General features: G+C 39.2%; 2 protein-coding genes across 4 annotated transcripts in view; one reads left to right on the forward strand and one right to left on the reverse strand.

Moving 5' to 3' along the window:
- MED12L (mediator complex subunit 12L) overlaps nt 1–23,599 on the reverse strand; it is a 317,353-nt gene that overhangs the window by 207,905 nt on the left and 85,849 nt on the right. For all 3 annotated transcript variants that reach the window (XM_082394311.1, XM_082394312.1, XM_082394313.1), the window contains 5 exons: nt 21,358–21,489; nt 18,646–18,772; nt 15,156–15,370; nt 13,743–13,847; nt 12,721–12,897 (listed from right to left, as the gene is read on the reverse strand). In XM_082394311.1, the coding sequence (XP_082250437.1) occupies nt 12,721–12,897; nt 13,743–13,847; nt 15,156–15,370; nt 18,646–18,772; nt 21,358–21,489 (756 nt within the window). The remainder of the gene's footprint in view (nt 1–12,720; nt 12,898–13,742; nt 13,848–15,155; nt 15,371–18,645; nt 18,773–21,357; nt 21,490–23,599) is intronic.
- Nucleotides 199–12,661, forward strand: GPR171 (G protein-coupled receptor 171). The gene is made up of 2 exons (XM_082394475.1): nt 199–3,229; nt 7,357–12,661. The coding sequence occupies exon 2, from the start codon at nt 7,423–7,425 to the stop codon at nt 8,380–8,382; it is 960 nt and encodes a 319-aa protein (XP_082250601.1). The 5' UTR covers nt 199–3,229; nt 7,357–7,422; the 3' UTR covers nt 8,383–12,661.

Genomic DNA, 23,599 nt, shown 5'->3' on the forward strand with positions numbered 1-23,599 from the left:
TCAAGTTCAAACAGCTGTCAACACTAAATATATGTGCGTGGGTGGGGGAGGGGCTGGGGGGGGGGGGTTGGTGATGAACTGACCTGGTGGCCTCCTTTATAACCACAGTTTCCAACCAACACTTTCGTTTGAAGAAGCATAATTAAGTGCTGGGACACTGGGATCTAACAGTGCAGCTTTGGGCAAGGCCTCAATTTCCCCCATGCCTTAGCTTCCCCATCTGTAAAGAGAGGAATCACCTACATTTCATGGATTTCTTTAAAGAAAATAAATTCTCAGACCTGTGTTCCTGGCTGTGGCAGCGGCTACCTACCGCAACATTCATTTTCTTCTTCCTCATTAGTTCCGAAGGCTAACGTGGTATGTTTTAAAAGCAAATTTTAGGAATGTTACAAATTTGGGACTTCCCTGGCGGTCCAGTGGTTAAGACTCCACACTTCCCCTGCAGGCGGCATGGGTTCGATCTCTGGTCAGGGAATTAAGATCCCGCGGGCCGCTAGGCTCAGCCAAAAAAAAAAAGAAAGAATGTTATGCATTAAAGATGCTACTTCTGGGCTTCCCTGGTGGCGCAGTGGTTGAGAATCTGCCTGCTAATGCAGGGGACACGGGTTCGGGCCCTGGTCTGGGAAGATCCCACATGCCGCGGAGCAACTGGGCCCGTGAGCCACAACTACTGAGCCTGCGCGTCTGGAGCCTGTGCCCCGCAACAAGAGAGGCCGCAATAGTCAGAGGCCCCCGCACCGCGATGAAGAGTGGCCCCCACTCACCGCAACTAGAGAAAGCCCTCGCACAGAAACAAAGACCCAACACAGCCAAAAATAAATAATAAATAAATAATTAATTAATTAAAAAAAAAAAAAGATGATACTTCTATTGAAATACCGTTGTTTGGTGTTTGTGTTCAATAAGATCAAAAGCATGATTTGTGTGGATAAGGGACTGACTACAAAAAGATTCTCTTTCTCAATTCATGGGGCAACTTAGCTTTAATTTTTAAATACACAAAATATCCATTAAAGTAAACAATATGTCATTTCTTAAATAAGTATTGCCAGGATCAAGGTAAGGGAAACACAACTTCCCCTCACTTCTTCCCACTTGGGTTTCTGAAATACTGGGTTAGTGATGATGTGCAATTTCCTAGAACGCTAAGGAAATACCCACTGAAAAACATCTGTCCTTAGCGAAACAGAAAGAAGTGACCTATGGAAATTCAAATGGAACTCCTGTTAAAGACAAAAACAAGAACAGGGACGGTAGCCAAGAAAAGCATGTTTCCACTGTGAATAAACTTCCACAAAATGCCAAGGTGCCTCAAGCTCATTCTCAAAAGGAGGAACATGGTTCAGTTTCACTATTAAAAGATTGGTTTCTCACTATTCCAAAAAGGAAATGGAACATCGAGAGCTAGGAGACTTTAGCTCTTTTATATCTGGCAATCCAGACACAAAAAAACTGTGTCTATAGTAGATGTTTAAGAACAGTTGAATGTATTTCTTAATTCTATCTATACCCCAAAGTGAAGGGGGAAGTACACATATAAATATGCCTATCTAAAAAAGAAAAAAGAAACTTTACGAAAAACCTTTGATTCCAGTGTTCCTTCATATCATTTTAAAACCAGTCACCACTCAGCTGGCAGCCAACTGCATCTCACCAAATTCTTCCCATCTCACCCTCTCCATCCCCCAGCGAGTGTAAACTCTGGTCATAACTGCTCACTTAACTTGACTGTCTGCAACCATGTCTTTTCTGAAGTGGAGAGAAGTGAGTTCTATCCAATAATGATGCACACGAATCTTAAAAGACAGAGCATTTCCTAGCACTGTTACGATGAAAGTTAACATTGGTTCCTAACCAAAATCAAATACAAAGTTTGAGAAAGATTTGGGTTTTTTCCTCCAATTTTTGAGTGAATATATGTAAAGTTATTCTTTTGCAAAATACAGTAATAGGAATAACTACCTGAATTCAAAAGAACACCGGAGTATCAGAAACAAATGGACACTGTCATCAAAAGCATCTTGACACATTATTGTTTTCAAAAGTTCCCTAGATCCTCCTTAAATTCCCTCCGGCTTGACAGTCCTCATTTAGTCTTTTGAGAGATTTTTCCTTAGCAAAGTGAATACCAAAAGGGAGGCATTTTAGATTCAAGAGAGGTTTCTTCTGACTTTTTTCTTTATTATTTGGAAAACTGAGAATTATTAAGAGAAAAAGAGATGAAACCAAAGTACCCTCCAAGACAATGAAGCAATAGAAAAACACAGACCCTAAGTGACCAGGCAATGGCTTTGCACTTACAAATCGCCTTTGGACCCGCACACTCACTCCCCCACAGGAAGAATGAACATTTACCCAAATAATTTAAATGTACACTGGAGCGTCCCTTTTCATACAATCTATTAATTACTAAATACCTGTCTCAATTCATTATGCCAATGGGGCCAAATTGACAACTGCGAACCCCAGGTTTACTCACATAACTGAGAAAAACAGATCCAATATCATTTTGAATAAAAAGATTACAAACTATAAAACAGTATGCACAACATAATAACATTTTTAAGTGGGCATACACATAGAAAAATTTTAAAACGTATGTACCAAAAACATTAACAGTGATTATCTCTCTACATAATGATTTTCCTCTTCTCTTTCCAGATTTAACAACATACACTTGACCACATCTTTTTTGTTTGTTAATAGATGTCTCAGCAGGATCCAAACTGCAACAAGTTTTTAAATTATAACTTTGAAAGACTGATGAGTATCAGTATGTATACTAAAGAAATTCTGCTTAAACACCTAATATCTTTAACTCATAACACCATTCAAGGCACAAAAAACTGATTCTTTAAAATCATTATGACAAAATACACATCTTGGGTGTTTTCAAAACAAACAAACAAAAAAACACACCTAGGTATTACAACAGACGAATAAAAATCTTCCCTCTAAAAGAAGAGACGAATCTGGATTGTTTAAGAAAGCTTACACAAAATTGAAAAGGACCTGAAGAGGCTTTCATACAGTTAAGCTATGTGCAAACCACAGTTTCATCTACGTCAATATGCAGCATTTTAAAACCACATAAAAAGGAAAGGAAATTTTTAGTGCAGCCGGCAGTCCTGCAATAAGGCTGCTACTGCCGTAGCTAGCCAAACAGCTCACGCTTCTCTGAAGACTGGGAGCAAGGCGCGCTGAGGCTCAGACAATATACCCCCAGGTATGTCTTTTCAAATACTTAATATATCCAAATGTCTTTCCATGGAAGGGAAATCTATGATTTTCAGTGCTTAAACCATGTAAGTTGAAAATGCCAGCATGCAATAAGGTTGCTGTGCAAGAAGGCACCAATTGTTAAACTTCAAATAGATTCTCACTGTGAACTACGCTGTAATTTTCTTCTACCTGATGACCTCATCCATCCCTTTCAGAAAGACAGCTTAATTCAGACAAGACTGAATACTGCTTACTTATAGGTAAGCTTAACTATTCAGTAACTCGATATTATAACTGGATGGATGAAGGCCATTGTTGTAGGTCTTCACAACAGGGCACAACAGGTCTCTACAAAACATTACGATAAGTAATTTCAAGAAAATTCCATTGTGACTTCCGTAAAAAAATATCTAATGAGTATCTAATGAGTTTCTAAGCAATGGGCACTCTCAAACAAAGGAGACACTTGAAATCTTTTCTTGATTTTGCTGGAATACATCTGGGTACCTCAGATTTCCACAAGCTAATAACTGGTTGAAAAAATACTCATCAAGCACTTAGTTTTCAAATTCATGATAGAAAATACAGAATGTTATTATAGTACAATTTAACCTCTACTTGATAAGACCAAAATTTTAAAATAGATTTGTGTTTCATTGAAATCTAGACTGAGGTTCAAAAAAAGCAACAGCGAGGCACTGCATGACTCTCAAGCATTATCGAATGAACAGTTACACTGTAATTATTTTTAAATAAATTACCCATGAGTGGTATATATGGTCAGTTCCAGTTACATAGTATATTAATTGATCAAAACAAATTATTCTCTAATCCTTCTCTTTACCACATATTCATCTATTAAATGAGACTTTATAATTGTATGAGCAAAAGGGGCCCTCAGAGAAACACCTAATATGTTACTCTTATAATGTAGCATTTGCAATACAAGAGCATAGGCCAAAATCCTAGCACTTTGTAAAGGAACAACGAGCAAAGGTGGGAGATGAGGGTCCATCTACACCAACACTAGCTTCTGACCCAGAGAACAAAAAGGACATTTAGAATGCCCAGGTACTAAATAAATGGTTACTATTAAAAGTCAAGTCATAAGGAGTTCAGTAAAGCCTAGAGTAGACTTCAGACCTGAAGAGCTTTCTTCAGGCATTTAGGATAGGCAGGATTGGAGCTGGGAAGCATAAAGGCAGAGAGTCTAGGGAATGGTCAACAAGGTCGGATCCTAGCCGGCTCTAACGAGCCGGGAAACCTTGACCAACACCCAAGTGCCAGACCTCAGTCTCCTCAAATCTGGGGATTGGACCAGATGCTATTAATAAACGTTCCCTCCATCCTTAGACTCCTACGATCCCCAAATTCTATCACAACGAAAAGTACAAAGGAAGGAAGGAAGAGCTCCCAGAACAGTAGAGATCCCACCAACCTAAAGTAGAGAGTTGGGAGGATAATATGCAGGGACTAGGTCACAGGAATTTTGAAAGTAAAGGAGGTTTAGGCTTAAAAGATAGAAGCTAGGTTTGGTTTTTAAATATATGTACTGTAAAATGAAACATCAAAACACATGGAGCCTAAACATCTTTTAGTAGTATTTAGGAAAAAGAATGAATACTTTATTTCTGCTCTTCTACATGAAAATAGCTTAGACTACAGTTCCTCCCAATAGTAAGCACTTAGTAAAGGTTTGCTACTATAATAATAATAAGAAAGACAAATATCATATGATATTGCTTCTATGTGGAATCTAAAAAAAAAAAAAAAAAAAAGGTACAAATGAAACCTATTTACAAAACAGAAATAGAGTCACAGATGTAGAAAACAAACTTATGGTTACCAAGGGTGAAGGGGAGAGATAAATTTGGAGATTGGGATTGACATATACACACTACTATATATAAAATAGATAACTAATAAGAACCTACTGTATAGCACAGGGCACTCTACTCAGTACTCTGTAATGACCTATATGGGAATAGAATTTTAAAATTATTACTCCAAATAATAATAATAATCACCATCATTATAACTGTTATTATTATTGAGACAAAGTTTCGAAGTGATTTTGAACATGGCTTCTGAGATCAGACTGTCTGGGTGGGAATCCTGGCTCTATAATTTACCAGCTATATAACCTTGAGTGTTAGCCTCGTGGTGCCTCAGTTTTCTAATCTGTAAGACAGGGATAATAACATCTACGTGATAGAAATAATGAAAGGTTAAATAAGTACATGTAAAGTACTTGGCATGGTGCCAGACACAAAGTAAGTGCTTGATTACTTTCACTGAGTTTAGTACAGAATGACATTATTCATGGACCCTCAAGTCCTATCTCAGGTAGGGAAAGGCGAAGGACATATACCCTTTAAATGTCACTTTAACTTAGAAAGTTTTATGTACATCTGCCTTATCCATCCACTTGCATACTGTTTCACCCCAAGAGGTACACAATGGATCATTAAATAATTAGGAGAATTAACATTCAGAAAGGCTTCTGAAGTTCTTGTTTGTTCTTTAAAAGGACGTTTCAGAGAATGGGCTTGTTTGGCCTTCATAGCCACTATACTTACTATTTGCTATTTTTACAAGCCACATATCAATTTTTTCTTGCTAAAATACAAAAGCAATCTTCTGATTATTAAAACAAAGGAAGAAAGGTGTTTAAGATGCATGAGGATGGTGTTTATCAGGAAGTAGCACCAGGAAGAATACCTGTGGCCCAAAGAGCATATGTTTGACTAGACCAGGTCAAAGGGAATAAATGATACCCAGTTTGTTTAACTTGCACTATAAATCACCCAATGTTCCAGATTTGAAGAGAACGTGACAAGATTTTTTCACCATCAGTGATGATCACAATGGTTCTAAGGGGAAGTCTTAAACTTCTAGCCCTGAGCTCTGCAAAACCCACAATGAAAGAAGAAGAAAAAAAAAAAACCAAAAAAAACCCTCAAGTGTTAAAAGTTAGATGTTTTCAAACATCTATATATATAAGTGAGCTTCTCTTTGAGAACTGTGTAACCAACGATCATACATCCTTGCCCTAGAAGCCTTTAAAATACGTTCTTAGTCAAACTTCTCACCAACACTGACATGGAAACATCTATACACGCACTGTTCAAGAGAAATATAAAGCAAACCACACAGGTACTTTAAAATTATCTCACAGCTACACTTAAAAAAGCAAAAAGAAACAGGCTAAATTAATTTTAATAATATTTTAACCTAATATATCAAAAATATCATTTCAAGATGTGCTCAATATAAAAATTAATGACATATTTTACTAACTGTTGTACTATTTGCATAAAATAGTACAATTTTACTACTTGCACTATTCTTTATAATATTTTACACTAAATCTTTAAAACCCAGTGTGTACTTTGCACGTACAGCACACATCAATTTGGACTGGTCACATTTCAAGGGCTTAATGGTCACAGGTGGCTGCAGCCTACCAAACTGGATAGCACAGGTCTGTACCACCACGAATCTAGCGCAACAAGGCAAGACCAGATTCTAATACTACAACTTTTTCTGCCAAAAAAAAGAAAAACAAAATGAAATTCTCATTGTGAAAATGTTCTAGTGGGTTACACAATAAAAGGCCTACTTTTTAGATTTTAGCACAATTTTCTGTCCTTCCTCACCTCCCCTCTCAGCCTAGGTTCCTCTAGCATGAAGAGCTCTGTCAGTCTGTGAGACCAGAAAGCCAGGAAGCCTCAATGAGAGCTCTTCAGGTTCAGCCACAACCAAACCTTTTTTGTTTCCTCTATTTCTCAGAATTTCAGTTCACTTATCTCCTCTGCAAACTAACTTCCAATGCAATTGGTAACAAAAGAGCTATCAGAATGCAAAAGTGTGAAGTCAAAAATATCCTTTCTAGAAGCAACCTACGTGGGATTTCCCAAAATCATAAAATCAGACCATGGAAAACCCAGGCTTCCTCATAATCTAAGATGTTCCCAGCAGTCCACACAATCTAGTAAGTTCACCAATAAAATTCTAAGAAGCAGAGAGACTGTGACCGTGGTTTTGTGAATGCAATTGTGTTTGAAGAAAATAATATCCAATTTGAATTATTAACTTCTCTTCTCTCCCTTTTGTTTTCTGTTTTAACAGATTCTTTGGATTTTTTTTTTTTTTTTTTTTTTTTTTTGGACGGTGTCATCTTGAGGGAAAGTAAGGATGACCAACAGTTCTACCTTCTGCCCAGTTTACAGAGACCTGGAGCCATTCACATATTTTTTTTATTTAGTTTTCCTTGTTGGAATTATTGGAAGTTGTTTTGCAACCTGGGCTTTCATACAGAAAAACACAAATCACAGGTGTGTAAGCATATACTTAATTAATTTGCTTACAGCCGATTTCCTGCTTACTCTGGCATTACCAGTGAAAATCATTGTCGACTTGGGCGTGGCACCCTGGAAGCTGAGGATATTCCACTGCCAAGTAACAGCCTGCCTCATCTACATTAATATGTACTTATCAATTATCTTCCTAGCATTTGTTAGCATTGATCGCTGTCTTCAGTTGACATACAGCTGCAAGATTTATCGAATACAAGAACCTGGATTTGCCAAAATGATATCGGCTGTTGTATGGTTAATGGTCCTTCTTATAATGGTGCCAAACATGATCATTCCCATCAAAGACATCAAGGAAAAGCCCAACGTGGGTTGTGTGGAATTCAAAAAGGAGTTTGGAAGAAACTGGCATTTGCTGACAAATTTCATATGCATAGCAATATTCTTAAATTTCTCAGCCATCATCTTAATATCTAACTGCCTTGTAATTCGACAACTCTACAGAAACAAAGATAATGAAAATTATCCAAATGTGAAAAGAGCTCTCATCACTATACTTTTGGTGACTACAGGCTACATCATATGTTTTGTTCCTTATCACATTGTCCGAATCCCATACACCCTCAGCCAGACAGAGGTCATATCTGACTGCTCCACCAGGATTTCACTTTTCAAAGCCAAAGAGGCCACACTGCTGCTGGCTGTGTCCAACCTGTGTTTTGATCCGATCCTGTACTATCATCTCTCAAAAGCTTTCCGCTTAAAGGTCACGGAGACGTTTGCTTCACGTAAGGAGACCAAGGCTCAGAAAGAAAAATCAAGTTGTGAAAACAATGCATAAAATATGGGATTTTCTCATGCTATCTAAGTTGTGAAAACCATGCATAAAATATGGGATTTTCTCATGCTATCTTTTCCTGCCTTACTGGACAATTGAGTCTACAAAACTGCTGGGAAGGAGGGAAAAAAGAGCCTCCATAAGTAAAAACACAGGTAGCTAGCCAATGTGGCTTGGTTCACTGAGAAACCCTGTTTCTAAATGCAAGCCAAGCAGTACTCTTGCGGTTGCTGATGCTCCTTAACCCAAACGTTTGTACGAAAAACTAAAAAGTCTTGTTGCGCCAACATAAACCCTGCAATATCCTTGAAATCTAAATGAGCTCTATGACACAGACTGAAGTATTCATGAAGTATTCATTTAAAGGCCTGGAACTGACTTCCTGATAGAAATATGCAAAATAATCTCCATGTAAGTTTCCAGAAAGCCCTTCAGCAACACAATTTAAAGTCCTTTAGATCGCTTAAAAAAAAAAAAAAAAAAGCCAGCTGATTTTTTACATGAAACCACCTGTGCTGTGCCTGATTTTGTTTTAATCCATCACTTTGAAAATGGTAACCTTTTAGCTCACGACTCCAATTTTTAATAGCTAATTGTTTCCTACCACAATAGCTTAAAATTCTTTTAAGCTTTTTTTTAAGCTTAATTTAAAAAGGCTTGGAAATACATGGATAGTTTTTAATGTACTATATATCCTTATATACTAGCTGTAGGCTATAAATAAAGATTTTCTACTGTTAGTAATGACAAATCCAGTGATTTCTTAGTATTATTTTGTAGCAATATGAAATAGACCCCATAACATTTTCAAGGGGGGTTGTTAAATTATAGTAACTGCTAAAACTACTGTTTTGGAACTCACATCAAAGGTATGGAAAAATAGCACCAGTCACATGGTCTTAAAATAGACAGGCCGACACCACATAGCAAGGCCTTGTCAGAAATGCAGCACGTGCTGGGCTGATGGGTGCCAGCCAGATCCTGAAGATGAGTCTGACCCCATGTAGGGCCGGCAGTTTAAAGAATGGGTGACGCTACTCTCAGGGTCACAACCCATTGATCAAATTCTCTCAAATGCCAGTAATGCAGAAAGGATTCAATAGACGGTATTAAATAAAATACTTATTTAGGGAAAAGAAGGCTGAAAAGTTTAGACAAGAATGCCTAAGGCTTTGTATCTTTTTTTTGTTTCAGTTATAAAAGCCCACATTAAAACAATTGGTAATGCATTTGCATTAGCTGCAAGGATTAAGAAATGGTATTCCTCAAACAAAAACAAACACGTAGACACAGAGAACGGAGTGATGGTTACCAGAGGGGAAGGATTGGGGAGGAGGATGAAATGGGTAAAGGGGATCAACTGTATGGCGACAGAGGGAAACTAAATTTTGGGGGGTGAGCACTCTGTAAGGCAGGGGTCCCCACCCCCCCAGGCTGAAGACTGTTACTGGTCCGCAGCCTGTCAGGAACCGGGCCGCACAGCAGGAGACGAGGGGTGGGGCGAGCGAAGCTTCATCCACCGCTCCCCATCGCTCGCGTTACCGCCTGAACCACGCCCACCCCATCCGTGCAAAAATTGTCTTCCATGAAACCGGTCCCCGGTGCCAGAAAGGTTGGGGACCGCGGCTGTAGTGGATATAGAAGTAGACACATAACGTTGTACACGTGAAACATATAATGTTATCAATCCACATTACCTCAATAAAAATAAATAAATGATCTCAAAGGATGGGGGAAAAAAAAAAAAGAAAGAAATGGTGTTCCTGGAAGCTAACAAAACAAGTTTGATTCCAGACTCATTTTTTAGCTCTGCCCTGATAACTATTTTCTGAAGCTTGAACCCTAAAGACAACTCCTATCCACAATTTTACAATACATTCTCTGAGTTTGAAGAGAACAGTAAAGGAGAAAATGCACAAAAAAGTGCCTCTTACACTTATAACATGGTAGGTACTGGACAAACTCCAGCTGGCTAGTGCTAATGACAGCAGCCCCAGTCAGCATCACGTATCTAACACGGACAGGGTCTAAGTGACTCACCTGTGGTACAGGCTGGGAGAATGCCTAGACACTAGAACCTGTGCTTGTTGGCAATCTAAGAACATGTTTTTACTGATGAACAGATCAAGACATTCATATACGACCATATATGAAACTAGTTTACTTTCCTGAATCTTTTGGTCAAGTCCCCTTTTAGTCTTCTCTCCTTGGCCTTCACTCACTAGAGCCACATTTGAGAGACAAAGGAGGGGGAAAAAAAACTTTTTAATCATATTCTTATATTGTCCTCACATGCATGATTGGCTATTCGAGTTTTCCCTTTTATTAAGGAAGAGAACCAGACTCACTACAGCATTCCTATTGTCACTGTTCTATTAATATATACTTTTATTTCCCAATTTTTGACGGCTTATTCTAAATTTCCCTCACAAAAAAGGAGCTTCTGGACAACTGGTGAGAGAAGGCTATTAAAAAATTGTACCCTACAACATCAATTTTCTAGCAGTTCTTTTATGATTGCACATTACAGTTGAATTATGTCATAACTCACCGTGAGGCTTATAGTCACATCATTCATGCTCTTTCCTCTAAGGAAGGGGACAGTCTTGAGAATGCTAAGTGCTGGGAACCACTGTGTCACCAAAGGTCACGCGAACAACAGAGGAAAGAAGTCCATGCTTGGGCAGCCCCTGCTCTCACACCCACACACAGGCGAGGGAGACGTCCAAAGCGCTGCTCACCCAAGAGAAGAGCACAGAACCCTCAACCAACTTGAACCATTTTCAACTTTTTGCCATATTTCCTTCATTTCCCCTGTCCATTTTTTTTAAATAAACTTTTTATTTTGGTATAATTTAAAATTTACAGAAAAGGTATAAAGATAGTACAGAGAGTTCCCACATACTCTTCATCTAGTTTGCCCTAAAGCTAATGCCTTACAGACCACGATACATTTGTCAAAACTAGGAAATTAACGCCGGTGCATTACTATTAACTCCAGACTTCAGTATGGAGTCTTTTTGACTCTGACTATTTTAAAACAAATCACAGACATCATGATAGTTCAGCCATGAATTCTTCAGGATACATCTCTAAAATATCAGGCTACTCTTTCGGCTGCCCTAAATAAACTGTGAAGTTATTCCATTATGTGGAAAATGAGTGATGCCTACAGGTAGCAGCTGAAAAATACTGATATATTCAGCCAGTGATGAACAAGAAAAAATTGTGGCTACTTTTGATATAGCCCCGGGCATAGAAAAATTAACAAGGGGTTCTCAATTGTAACAAGAAAAAATTATATGGGTGTAGTGATTTTGAAAGTCATTTCGGAGAGTGTTCAAAAATAACCAAAAAATAAACAAATTTAAGAAAACATTTAGCCTAGAGATCAAAACTCCTCAAAGATATCCAGGAAATAACAGAATATTTACCTCACAATTACATTTTTTGTTAAAATAATAATAATAATAGTCTTCAATGAAAAAAGAAAAAATGACTCACTGAAATTACACTTAAAATAAAATTCCAGGGAAAAAGATAGTGAACCTAAGAATTAAAAAAAAAAAAAAAAAATTCACAAATTTTGGCCCAATTTTCACTACAAATATCAAAAAACTAATCTTGTTTCCCTTCAGAATAAAGCATATCACTTGTTATGACTCAAACACTAAATTTCCTGGCAACTATTTTCCATATGCTATCCAGTTCTTAAAGTCAACAGGTCAAAATCCAAGTCCATCTCATACACAACCTCTTCTATGAAGCCATAACCGATTTCTCAACCAGATGCTCTCCCTCCTTCCAATATTTATTCTTTGAGAGTCGAAGAGACGCAGGAATGTCAAACGGTTCACCTTCCAGTGGACACTTGGGTTTTTACTTAATTACTGCACTTATTTTGGTGCTTGTCATTTTATAGACATTTGTCTCCCTCCTATCTTATTCATCTTTCCTGTGCCCAAAAATTTTAACTCATCTGTATAATACCAAAAGTACCTACCACAATACGGTGCACATAGAAGCTACTCAGTAAATGAGTTTCAAATTGAAGTAGGAAAACGCATTCAGACATCATTTGCAGTGACTCAGAAGCTCTTAATAAAAGGACATTAACATAGAAAATTCTGTTAAATCTAGCCAGCCAGTAGCAGTATCACACCACTAACTTGGACTACATGAGCACATAAGCTACATGACGAGAATCAATGACAAAAGAAGTAGTGAAGGCAAAAACTCACCTGCTATCGTACGTAGTACTCAGGCAAGCAGTTGAATAATCAATGGTCAATGACCCTGCAGTGAAATAATCAGGTAGCCAACTGACAAGCTGTAACTTACCAGAGGTATGGGAAAATGGGTTGCATACTGCAGATGTCGTAGGAGGTCATAATTAGATGGAAAAATTAACTCCCTTGGTTTTTCTCTCTTCGACAGCTTCTCACCGTTAACTGACATTCTTCTGCCCAGGGAAGGGTTAGCATTCTCACAGGACTCTCCAGGCATGGGAGAAAAAATCTAAGTCATGTAAAACAAATGTTGGAGATTGTAAATGAAAGAGAGCAAAACCAAAACACAGAACTTCAAGCCCACAAGACACTCACACCATATCCTTTCCTTATTTAACCAATGAGCAAGATAATAAACTGTGTTAATTTGCACAAGTTTCATATTCAGATCTTTAGCATCATCCCCCATTCTGAAGATGAGACAATGACAACCACACACGTAAGAAGTGTGCACAGCTACATTTCCTAGAGGACCAGAGATAAAATCAGACTTATAGGTAAGTGTTTTCCTCATAGGGCTACATTTCCTAGAAAAACATATACACAGAAATAATTCACTAATAAAGCTCATGAACAACAGATATAAAGGTTTTAGTCTGTACCCCAACCAACATGTGTTTTCATAAAGAGTTAGTTACACATTGAGATCCCTGAGGAAGAACACGTTGTAATTATACCGAGATAAAGCAGAAGAATGTATAACAAGTCCAGAGCCAGGAAAGCTGTTATTGAGAAGCTGAACACACATTCAGCCAATCAACATGGGCTGTCCTGATGAAACGACATTCGTGTATTCCTGAGATAACGATCTCTAAATGAACAAAGGAGTCACAGTCAACCAGGAGGATGGGAGTATTAGAATGGACAAAAGGAGGCAAGGCAGCCAAAACTAAGGATGAGCTGAAATGAGATGACTAACTGAGGCCTCGGGTGCAATGCGAGAGGATGACATTCACATCACAAGTACACAGTTCATTCCAATACACAGGGCAAGGGGCAGAAGGACGGAGACAGCTGGGGCAGAGGTGGGGAGGAGCGGTTAATGGCCAATAAGAATTTGAAGGTTGAACCTACTGGAAATTCCGAACCAAAGTCAGTTTTAAAGTCACTCTTGTCTACTTCATCAAAAATATTAGTAGTTCCTGAGTCAATCCCCATATGCGCCATAATAGTCTGTTCCTAATAATTGTCAGAGAAAGAAAGTCACATTGTAAATTTCGTAGTTCATAAAGAAGCTGGAGCTAAAACATGACAGTGACATTTTAAACCATCTTATGTCCCTTTTCCCCCTAGTGTCTTTTTTTCTCAATAAAAAGAAAAGGAAGTTAAGACACCCATTGCTTTACAAAGTCACATTATTTGTCCTCATGATGAAAAAGATTTAACTTCCGTGATATTTTAAGGGAAAAAGTACACAAACTTCCTAATTAAAAACAAACTGGCCATAATTTCCTTCTTGGGGGTATTCCCCCTAGTCACACGCTCACCAACTTGCCTTAGTAAGAAAAATCTAAGAGTATATTTAAGATAATAAGATACCTTGATGTCCAAAAATAGAAAAGAAAAAAACAGAAACATAGAAAAAGCATAAACAGGTAAAGTAACTTTATTTTTTACTCTTTTTAACTTCTACTGTGGACAAATTTAGAAACAAAAGTATTTACATTAAAAAAATAATTTTTAAAACTCTTAAGAGTACAAACTACAAATTCAGGTGTGCAATTTTAATGGGAGGTTTTTAAATTACAAGGATAGCCACTATTTTAAAAATATCATCATAATATATGCGTAAACTCTCGCAGAACCAATATGAGGCTTTATTTTTAAAAAACTGTCACAATCTCTCACCATTTTCTACTATTTCCCATCACCAACTTCATGTTTTTTGCCTTGAAAATTTCCATAAGTATCTGGAACAATGTCCAAAATACAAGAAATGGGCAGAAAATTATAAAGTCATACTCACAGTATAAAGTAATTTGTTAAAAAGAGCAATTCTGCAACATTTGAGAGAGATTAAATTTTTAATTAATTGAAATGAAAATACGATGTGTTATGACTAAAACGTACGTATAGAAGAGTGATATAAGTAATGAATGATACATTGGAGAAAAGCTGCTCCTTAGAATGAAAACAGACAGGATGTTAGGGCCAAAACAAGTCCAATTTTGAGGCTCAACATTAAAGGAAAACTGGAGATCAGAAATACGTAAAACTGGAAGAATATAATTCCAATCCAATGAAAAATGGGATAGCCTGTCAAATCTTTTCATTACTAGTTTTAGCATATCCAAAAGAAAATTCTAGGAGATATAAACTACAGTCCGAATTGTGTGTGTGCGAGTGAGAAGCAGAGATAAATGAGCTCTGAAACAAGAGAGTACAACTGGAAACGATCACCTCTCCACCACCGCATAATCCCTCTGAAAGCGGTTCCCCAGCAGAGTTTGGTTTCTGGGGGGTGGGGCACCCCTCCCAGGGCCATACCTCCATTTTTACGTCATGGTCCTTTGGATAGTTCTCATCTGCATTTTCTCCTGCTGGCGACCGGGGCCGAGTGGAGGCGGTGATGGACAGGTCTCCTCGAGAGATGAGGGTGCACATGTAGGCGTCATGGGAGAAGACGTCGTGCCGGATGAACTCACAGAAGAGCAGCACCAGGTTCACAAATTCCACCTTCTCACATTCACTGTTTGGATCCGCTGTAAAGAAACAAATTCAACCAAGAATCAGTTTCCTCAACTGGGTAGGAAAACAAAACAAAACAAAACAAAACAATGATTAATCTTAATATTTTCACTACTTTGCATTTTTTTTAACAAAATAAGGGATTTATTGGAAAATTATGAGGCTCTAGCTTTTTGCACAGAACTGGCACACCAGGTTTTTTGGTTTTTTGTTATGTTTTAAATTTTTATTTTTTTATTTTGTTTTAACATCTTTATTGGAGTATAATCGCTTCACATTGTTGTGTTAGTTGCTGCTGTATAACAGAGCATCAACTATACATATATATGTATATCCCTATATCCCCTCCCTCTTGAACCTCCCTCCCACCCTCCCTATCCCATCCCTCTAGGTGGTCACAAAGCATCGAGCTGATCTCCCTGTGCTATGCAGCTGCTTCCCACTAGCTATCTAGTTGACATTTGGTAGTATATATGTCAATGCCACTCTCTCACTTCGTCCCAGCTTACACTTCCCCCTCCCCGTGTCCTCAAGTCCATTCTCTATGTCTACGTCTTTATTCCTGTCCTGCCCCTAGGTTCTTCAGAACCATTTTGTTTTTTAAGATTCCATATATATGTGTTAGGATACGGTGTTTGTTTTTCTCTTTCTGCCTTACTTCACTCTGTATGACAGACTCTAGGTCCATCCACCTCACTACAAATAACTCAATTTCGTTTCTTTTTATGGCTGAGTAATATTCCATTGTATACGTGTGCCGCATCTTCTTTATCCATTCATCTGTTGATGGACACTTAGGTTGCTTCCGTGTCCTGGCTATTGTAAATAGTGCTGCAGTGAACATTGTGGTACATGACTCTTTTTGAATTATGGTTTTCTCAGGGTATATGCCCAATAGTGGGATTGCTGGGTCATATGGTAGTTCTATTTTTAGTTTGTAAAGGAACCTCCATACTGTTCTCCATAGTGGCTGTATCAATTTACATTCCCACCAGCAGTACAAGAGGGTTCCCTTTTCTCCACACCCTCTCCAGCATTTATTGTTTGTAGATTTTTTGATGATGGCCATTCTGACCGGAGTGAGATGATACCTCATTGTAGTTTTGATTTGCATTTCTCTAATGATTAGTGATGCTGAGCATCCTTTCATGGGTTTGGTGGCAATCTGTATATCTTCTTTGGAGAAATGTCTATTTAGAAATGTCTATTTCTGCCCATTTTTGGATAGGGTTGTTTGTTTCTTTGATATTGAGCTGCATGAGCTGCTTGTATAATTGGGGGATTAATCCTTTGTCAGTTGCTTCATTTGCAAATATTTTCTCCCATTCTGAGGGTTGTCTGTTCGTCTTGTTTATGGTTTCCTTTGCTGTGGCACACCAGTTTTGATTGTCCCACTGTAACTGAAAACTATCGATAGTATCCAGTGTTCTAAGCACCATTTCTAGATTAAAGGTAGTGGTCCCTGGCAAATGAATGATGATTTAAGTAATCATGCAAACACACAAAATTTCAGGTAAGAAAAAAAAAGCAGGGCTAGATTGCTTTCCTCTGGTTTTACTATTATAACTGCTCATGATTCATGACTCATGACTGTTTGTTCTACTTAGAGTGTATCCGTGTTTTGGGGGAGAGTGGTTTGCACTTTTTCAAAGGAGACTTCACAATAGAACCATAATTCAGATGGTATTGGAAAAAACTAGTGAGTGGGATCCACTGAAAAGAAAAAGTGACAATGGAATAAAAAGGGTCCCAAAATGGAGCTGTGCCATCTTTTTAAATTCATAGCCAGTCTATTTCACTCACATTATGACCTTTAATATCGCAGCTATAAAACTCTGTGTCTGCACCTTTGAGAGAAGGTTAAAAAATGACTAAAGTACTGAGACTAAACCTACAAAGCTCAGTCCCTGGTACCATCACATTCACAAACACCAATAAAGACAACAGCTGGATCCAGGGAATACTACACTCAGTGCCCTAAACCGTAAGCCTAAATGTATGCTCTCGCCCATCTCCAAAGCCAATGATGAGCAAGCTCGATTCAGAGAAGCAGAAGAGCTTTCTCTGACAGAGCAGTAAGTGGGATCCAGAGCAAGCAAGGCATAGGAGGAGGAAGTTCTTCCCAAATTTCTTTGCTAACAGGAATGGGGACACGATGAGGGGAGCGAAGGGCAAATGTCTGTCTCCCCCAGGACACAAGGTAAGTCAGAGCTGCTGACTTCCATCCCTGACAACGTATTTTCTCCTCTCCAGAATCTCTCCTGTCCTTTTGTTTCTCTGCTGCCTTCTCCAGGCTTCATCACTGCTCCCTACATTCCGACCACCAGCTTGGCTGGGGCTCTTGTTCTCCCTCTAGCCTAGAAGAGCCACCAAGTAACTAAAAGAACCTCACCCCCAGGTGTCACTCAACCCTAAACGAGGCCCTCCTCAGAGGAATAGGAAGCAGTACTGTTTCTTGCTGCTTTACCTCTTTCTTCTCCACAGATGACTCCCTTCTCTACCTTCCACTCTTTTCTCTCCTGTCTATCATTTGTCACTTTTTGCCATTTTTCCGTTTTTCCATCACCATCTATCCTGAGACCCTCCCTGCTGTCCTTTGTCAGATGAAAACCTCAGAATAAGGTCAAGCCCACTTAGCTCACACAAATTATTTCTTTAAAGTTTCCAACTACAGTATGAACCCACTGGGTGGTTGTTTATTCCCCAAATCCCCCTCTCCCCACCAACGATGGAATAAAGACACAAAAAGAACATGATAGGACATGAACATCCAAGAGAGTGCAGGCAAGCAGCCAACCATCTTTACAAACTAGTTCCTTGTATCAGAGACCTGCTTATAAGGTACTTTTGTTTTATTTTTTCTCCCTTTTAATGTCAGAAGTTAGAAAATCAGGAATTTAGAAAACAGTGCAAAAAGAGAAAGTTCATAATCACAATATATATATAATAAACATCACAGGACCTTAGCTCCTCTCTTTTGGTAAGAAAGATCTAGAAAGGGGAAATTAGTCCACCAAACACAAGGGAATGAGCTGACTTACTGTTTTAACTATAAAACTCTGGAAATTTTTAAGTCTTTCAAGATTGCCTGATTCTAAAATCACATAAAAGTCTCCATTGAAAATAGGCTACAAAATTTTGCGTGGTGAAATATGCATTATATTCAGTACAAAGAACTTTTGATAAGATTACAGATAAGGGAGGGGGGAGGGTTTTCTCCCCTTTCTGATCAATTCCAAAAAAGGTCAATCCCCTTATCTAAGATCTAAAAGCAAAGAGCTTTACTTACACAACGAGGGGGCCTGTGTATCTAAAAACCTTAGCAGAACATTCTGGAAAACAGGCAAACTAGATCCAGCAAGAGAGGCTGAAGAAATGGACTCCTTCTCATCTAAGACCTCTGATTCACCACATCTCTAAGATTAAAAATAAACAAGCAAAGTTAATTACAGAGGACAAGTTTGAAATGTGTTAGTTTTTTATTAACATTTATGTTCTTGGATAAAACAGGCAAAATTAATTGAGATTTCTGTGTTTATTTGAGGGCCATGCATCATAAGTGAATATAATTTCTAAAAGTTGAGGGAAACTGCCCCCGAACAATTCAAATGATTTCAAAGAACCCCTGTGAAAAACATTATTCATGTGAATTATATACTCTGCACAGCACAGTATGAATATCTGTTAAATGTGTAATATAGTACAATAAACTACTCATTACCCCTATGCAAAACTGCTAAAAATAATTTGAGGTTGTCTTCATTTTTAAATAGTTCATGTTTAATGGTATTCCCTCCGAGAAATATTTGGGCATGCATTATTGCGTTTGATTCTTTTGTGTTTGTTTTGTCAAGCAGTGAATTTACGAGTATGGTGTGGAAGTGTGGTATCAAATGAGAAAACTAACATTATTCTTCTAATAAGATTCTTTCACTCATAACACTTCACCAAGAAGCTCTCTCAGAACCTCCTGGAATCTCCACAGTTCATGAAACACATTGAGAGAAGCTGTTTAACTTCTACATTCTTAAGGTCAGGACTTGTTGGAAGACTGGTAAAGAAACAGTTTAGAAGCAATCAGAACCTCATTTTCTATTCTTTTTTGATATCCCTCTGATTCTTCCCATTTTCATTATCTATTTTAATATTAAAATATTATTATATTTAGATATGATTTATTCAATCCATCCTCTCTTTATAAAGGTCAAATTTTGAAAATTGATTAATAGAAATCAATTATTTTAAACATTTCAGAGAGAATACATTTTTAGCTATGAATACATTTACACTTATTAAAATTACTGTCATCTATATGTGAACCTCTTCTGAGTGTGTGTGTGTGTGTGTGTGTCTGTGTGTGTGTGTGTGTGTGAGTGTGCGTGTGTGAGTGTGTGTGTGTGTGTGTGAGTGGTGGGGGTGTGGGCAGTGTTCTGGGATACACAAACGGGGAGGGGAAGACACAATAAAAACAATCCAGAAGGAGCAATGAAATTTGAGGAATTCAACTTTAGTTACTGAAGTTTAATCGTTGCAATTCGCTGTAGAATATATTCTATTCATAAAGACGTAGGAAAAAAGCAATGAAACGCTTTTCCTAATTTGGCCATTGTAAAAGGGGCCATGTGGTTTACACCTTAGCGTCAGTATCCTTAAGCCCCAATTTCAACGACATGGCCTTTTGTATTTGGTGAACAGTGCTTTCCCAACAGAAGGAGATGTCTATGAAAATATTCTTCCTATTTCATTTTTTAATACTGTCACAGGAAGCAGGTGTATTATCAGTAACACAACGCTGAACAGGATGAGCAAGGCCCCTGTTGTCAAGCTTACTCTCACAGGCATTAAATAAGGAGGCAATAAGAGGGCACCAGGCATTAAATGAGAAGCCAGTGAGGAAAGTGAAACAGAGCCGCCTGAGAAAGAGGGGCCGAGGGGTGGATGCCGTTAACTGTACATCAGGTGGGGACGGAGGAGCTTCCTGAGGAGGTGGTACATGTTGAGCCAGGAATGCTAGACAGGAAGCGACACCTCCGGAAACAGGAACGGCCGTGTAAAGAGGGGGGGACGGAGCGTGCCACCCGGGAGGGACAGCAAGAGCAAAGGCCCCAAGAGAAACACAGGTGTGGTGTGTGTGCGGACAAGGAAGACCAGCGCAGCTGGGGCTATGTCACCCCGCGGAGGGAGGTCCAGGAGGAGGTGGCAAGGGCAGGTGCGGGGCTCCTGTGAGGCTCTGTGGGTCACGGGAAGGAACCACTGGGAGTTTCAGGAAGGGGACAATGTGATCTGTGTCCATTTTGAAAAGGCGTCTCTGGCTGCTGGGTGGAGGATGGTGGGGAACACAGGAGGGAGGGAGGGAGGGAGGGAGACACTAGGCAGGAGGCCCTGCGGTCACAGCTGTCCAGGGGAGAGGTGACAGCCTGGTCAGATCACACACCTGCCTTCTCCAGAGCTGCCCCCGCCAGGCCCCCCAGGCAGAAAGGAAGGCTCACTTGGAAGCTTTCCTTCAACAAAGCTAATGCGGATGAGGTTAGCTTTGCTTGTTCCCTTCTAATCTACTCCGGAGGCTTTAATTGCTCTCTCCGGGGCCAGAACACCATCTCAAAAACGAATACAAATTGGCGTCTGTAACCTCACAGTCAGGACTGCCTCAAGAAAGTGTTTCTAGATCCACTACACGTGCGTACATATACACAAATGTATATAATACCAAGTGTACAGACATCTATGTATGTGTGTGTGTGTGCCTTAACCTCTCAAAGGGAGATTTCCACTGTAAATCAGATATTGAAGTTTTATTTTAAAGTAGTCCAGAATATAAATTACTGGCTTCATCGACTTAGAAGGATCCTACTATGGAGTCCTTATGTGAATTTGTATAGTCTTCCTTTTCCCTTCAAAAGGGAATAAAAAAAAAGCATAATGAGAGTAAGAAACAGAATCCTGCCCTAAGCAGTATTTTTAAAACAATGGCATCGACAAGGAGAAGGAAAACCCAACCTACCTCTGCCTCGATTTCCGCTTGCCTCTTCTCCAAGAGCTTTGCCACAGCCATGGCCCTGTGCTTGCCTGATCGCTTACAGCTCACGGCCCATTCGCACAGCAGTGTCACCACGGCTTCATCGCTGGGGGCAGCCTGATGACCAACAGAAATGGGTACCAGCCATGTCACCTGATGCACGAGACGTAGCATACGAGCCACAGACTATCTGAGGTTTGAAGCTTTCTTCTTATATTGTTTTACATTTGTTTTAGAAAGTGTCCCCAAATCTATTTTAGCTGAGGTATAAAGAGTAAAACGTCAGTCATCAGGAAGGAAACCACTTAACTTAGAACAGCTGAATCTGTGACAATCCCAAGAAAATTAAGAGTTTCCTTGTGTATGCTTTCACTTACACAGGATCATCATAAGCCAGCCCCATCAAGCCTCCAGAGCTCAATTTCAAAGGAAACAGAAAAGGAAACCGACCACTTGAACGTCAAGGACAGCTGTTACAAAGCCCAGGTACTTCACTCCACCGCTGAGCCCCTTGGGTCCTCACTCACCGCCTCAGTCAACACATAATCCTAACAAGCCAGGCTAGCGGGTCTCCCAGTCCAAGGAGGAATTGGAAGGAACAAACGGGAGGGCAGGCCGGGATGCTGATCAAAACTCACGGCCTTAGAAACGACAAGCATGAAGAGTGACAGCCAGGCATAGAAAGGAACAAGAGTTACGAGCAGACCCAGTTAACAGAGGACGGTGGTAGCCTGGGTAGAGCTCAGCACTGCCACCAGAACCATCAGCTGTAGCTGCCGTGGCGTAGAGATGGGTACCACGGACTGAGGACCAGAAGAGTCAGAGAAAGGCCACAGGGACCCAAGTGACATGAACTGCGGGGGGAGGGGGGGTGTAAGTAAGCAGGGCGATCGTCCCTCCGCACAATCACACCTTTCCCTGTAGAGGCGCTATGCCAAACACTGAACACCAGCTGCTCGTTTTTAACATCTGCCCCGTTGTATAAACACTATGCCAAAAGAACCAGACAATCACAGTACTGGCATTTATATGCTATGTGAGACGCTCTTAACTTTTTAGAATCCATAAGCTCAATTAAGATTATGATAGCTGGGGGCACACTCTCAGCAAAACTATACATATACACACAGGTACTTTAGCACAACACTTCAGAAGCTTTGAGGACTCTGAGAAGACATCCAAGAATCCCTGATCAGCTTTTAGATACCAGCAGACAATTCAGATCATGAAAATCAGTTTATTCCAAGATTTTTACCCATCCTACCCTAAGTTCGGTTAAACACATGCTGACTTAAAGAAATGGTATCTGGGGCAGGTATCTCAAAAGGAGCTCTGAGTCTCTTAATTTAAAACAAGAGAAATAGTTCAATTACAATGTATAAAGGTTGAACATAACATTTAAAAAAGAAAGCAAACTGGGAGGAATTCCTGCCTGGATTCAATCCAATCCTGGGAAAAGCAAAAAATATAAAAATCAGTGCAGTGAAGCACTGCATGCTTAGATTTAGAATATTAAAGAGAAGAAAAGGATTTATTTTAAAAATACTGCCATCAGTTTTTAATAAATTCATCAGTCAGTAATGTGCATTACATCTACATTTACAAAGTTCTTTTCCCTCTGCATCATCAAACAAAATGAAAATGTGCTACAGAAGAATAATTGAGTCACCCAACGTAAGTAATAAGCTCTGCTTGACCTAGAAATGCATAGAGAAAATTATATAAAGGAAAAGACTTCTTTTTAACACATCCAGATATTGACCACTGGTTTGGGGCAGAAATGTGCTAGAAAACAAGTCTTGGGCAAGAGAGAATTCACTTTCAGAAACACTTATTAAGCACCCAGGATATGCCAGGCATTGAGGAAATAAAAATTTTAAAGATCTGGCCCTTGTTCTCAAAAAGTTCACCCTCTAGAGGGAAAAGCAGAAAAAGGCAACTAATCATAAAGCAACAAGCTGTTCTGAAGGTGTGGGGAGGAAAGTGACTTAAGTCAAGGCCCCGGCACCTTCCACATCTCATAGGCAATGAGATGTGCCAGCTTACAGACATCTGAGATACGAACTTGAAGACACACGGGCCTGCAGTCTACCCACTGCAGTTGTGGCCTCAATATGTAATTATTAGGAATTAAGTGAATTAAGAACATCAGGGGGAAACGCTGCTAAAAGACTGAGTTATAAAATATAAAATTTTAATTATGCCCATAAACAGTTATACATTTCAA

Source organism: Balaenoptera borealis (assembly GCF_965194805.1).
Source record: "Balaenoptera borealis genome assembly, chromosome: 5".
Classification (NCBI taxonomy): Eukaryota; Metazoa; Chordata; class Mammalia; order Artiodactyla; family Balaenopteridae; genus Balaenoptera; species Balaenoptera borealis.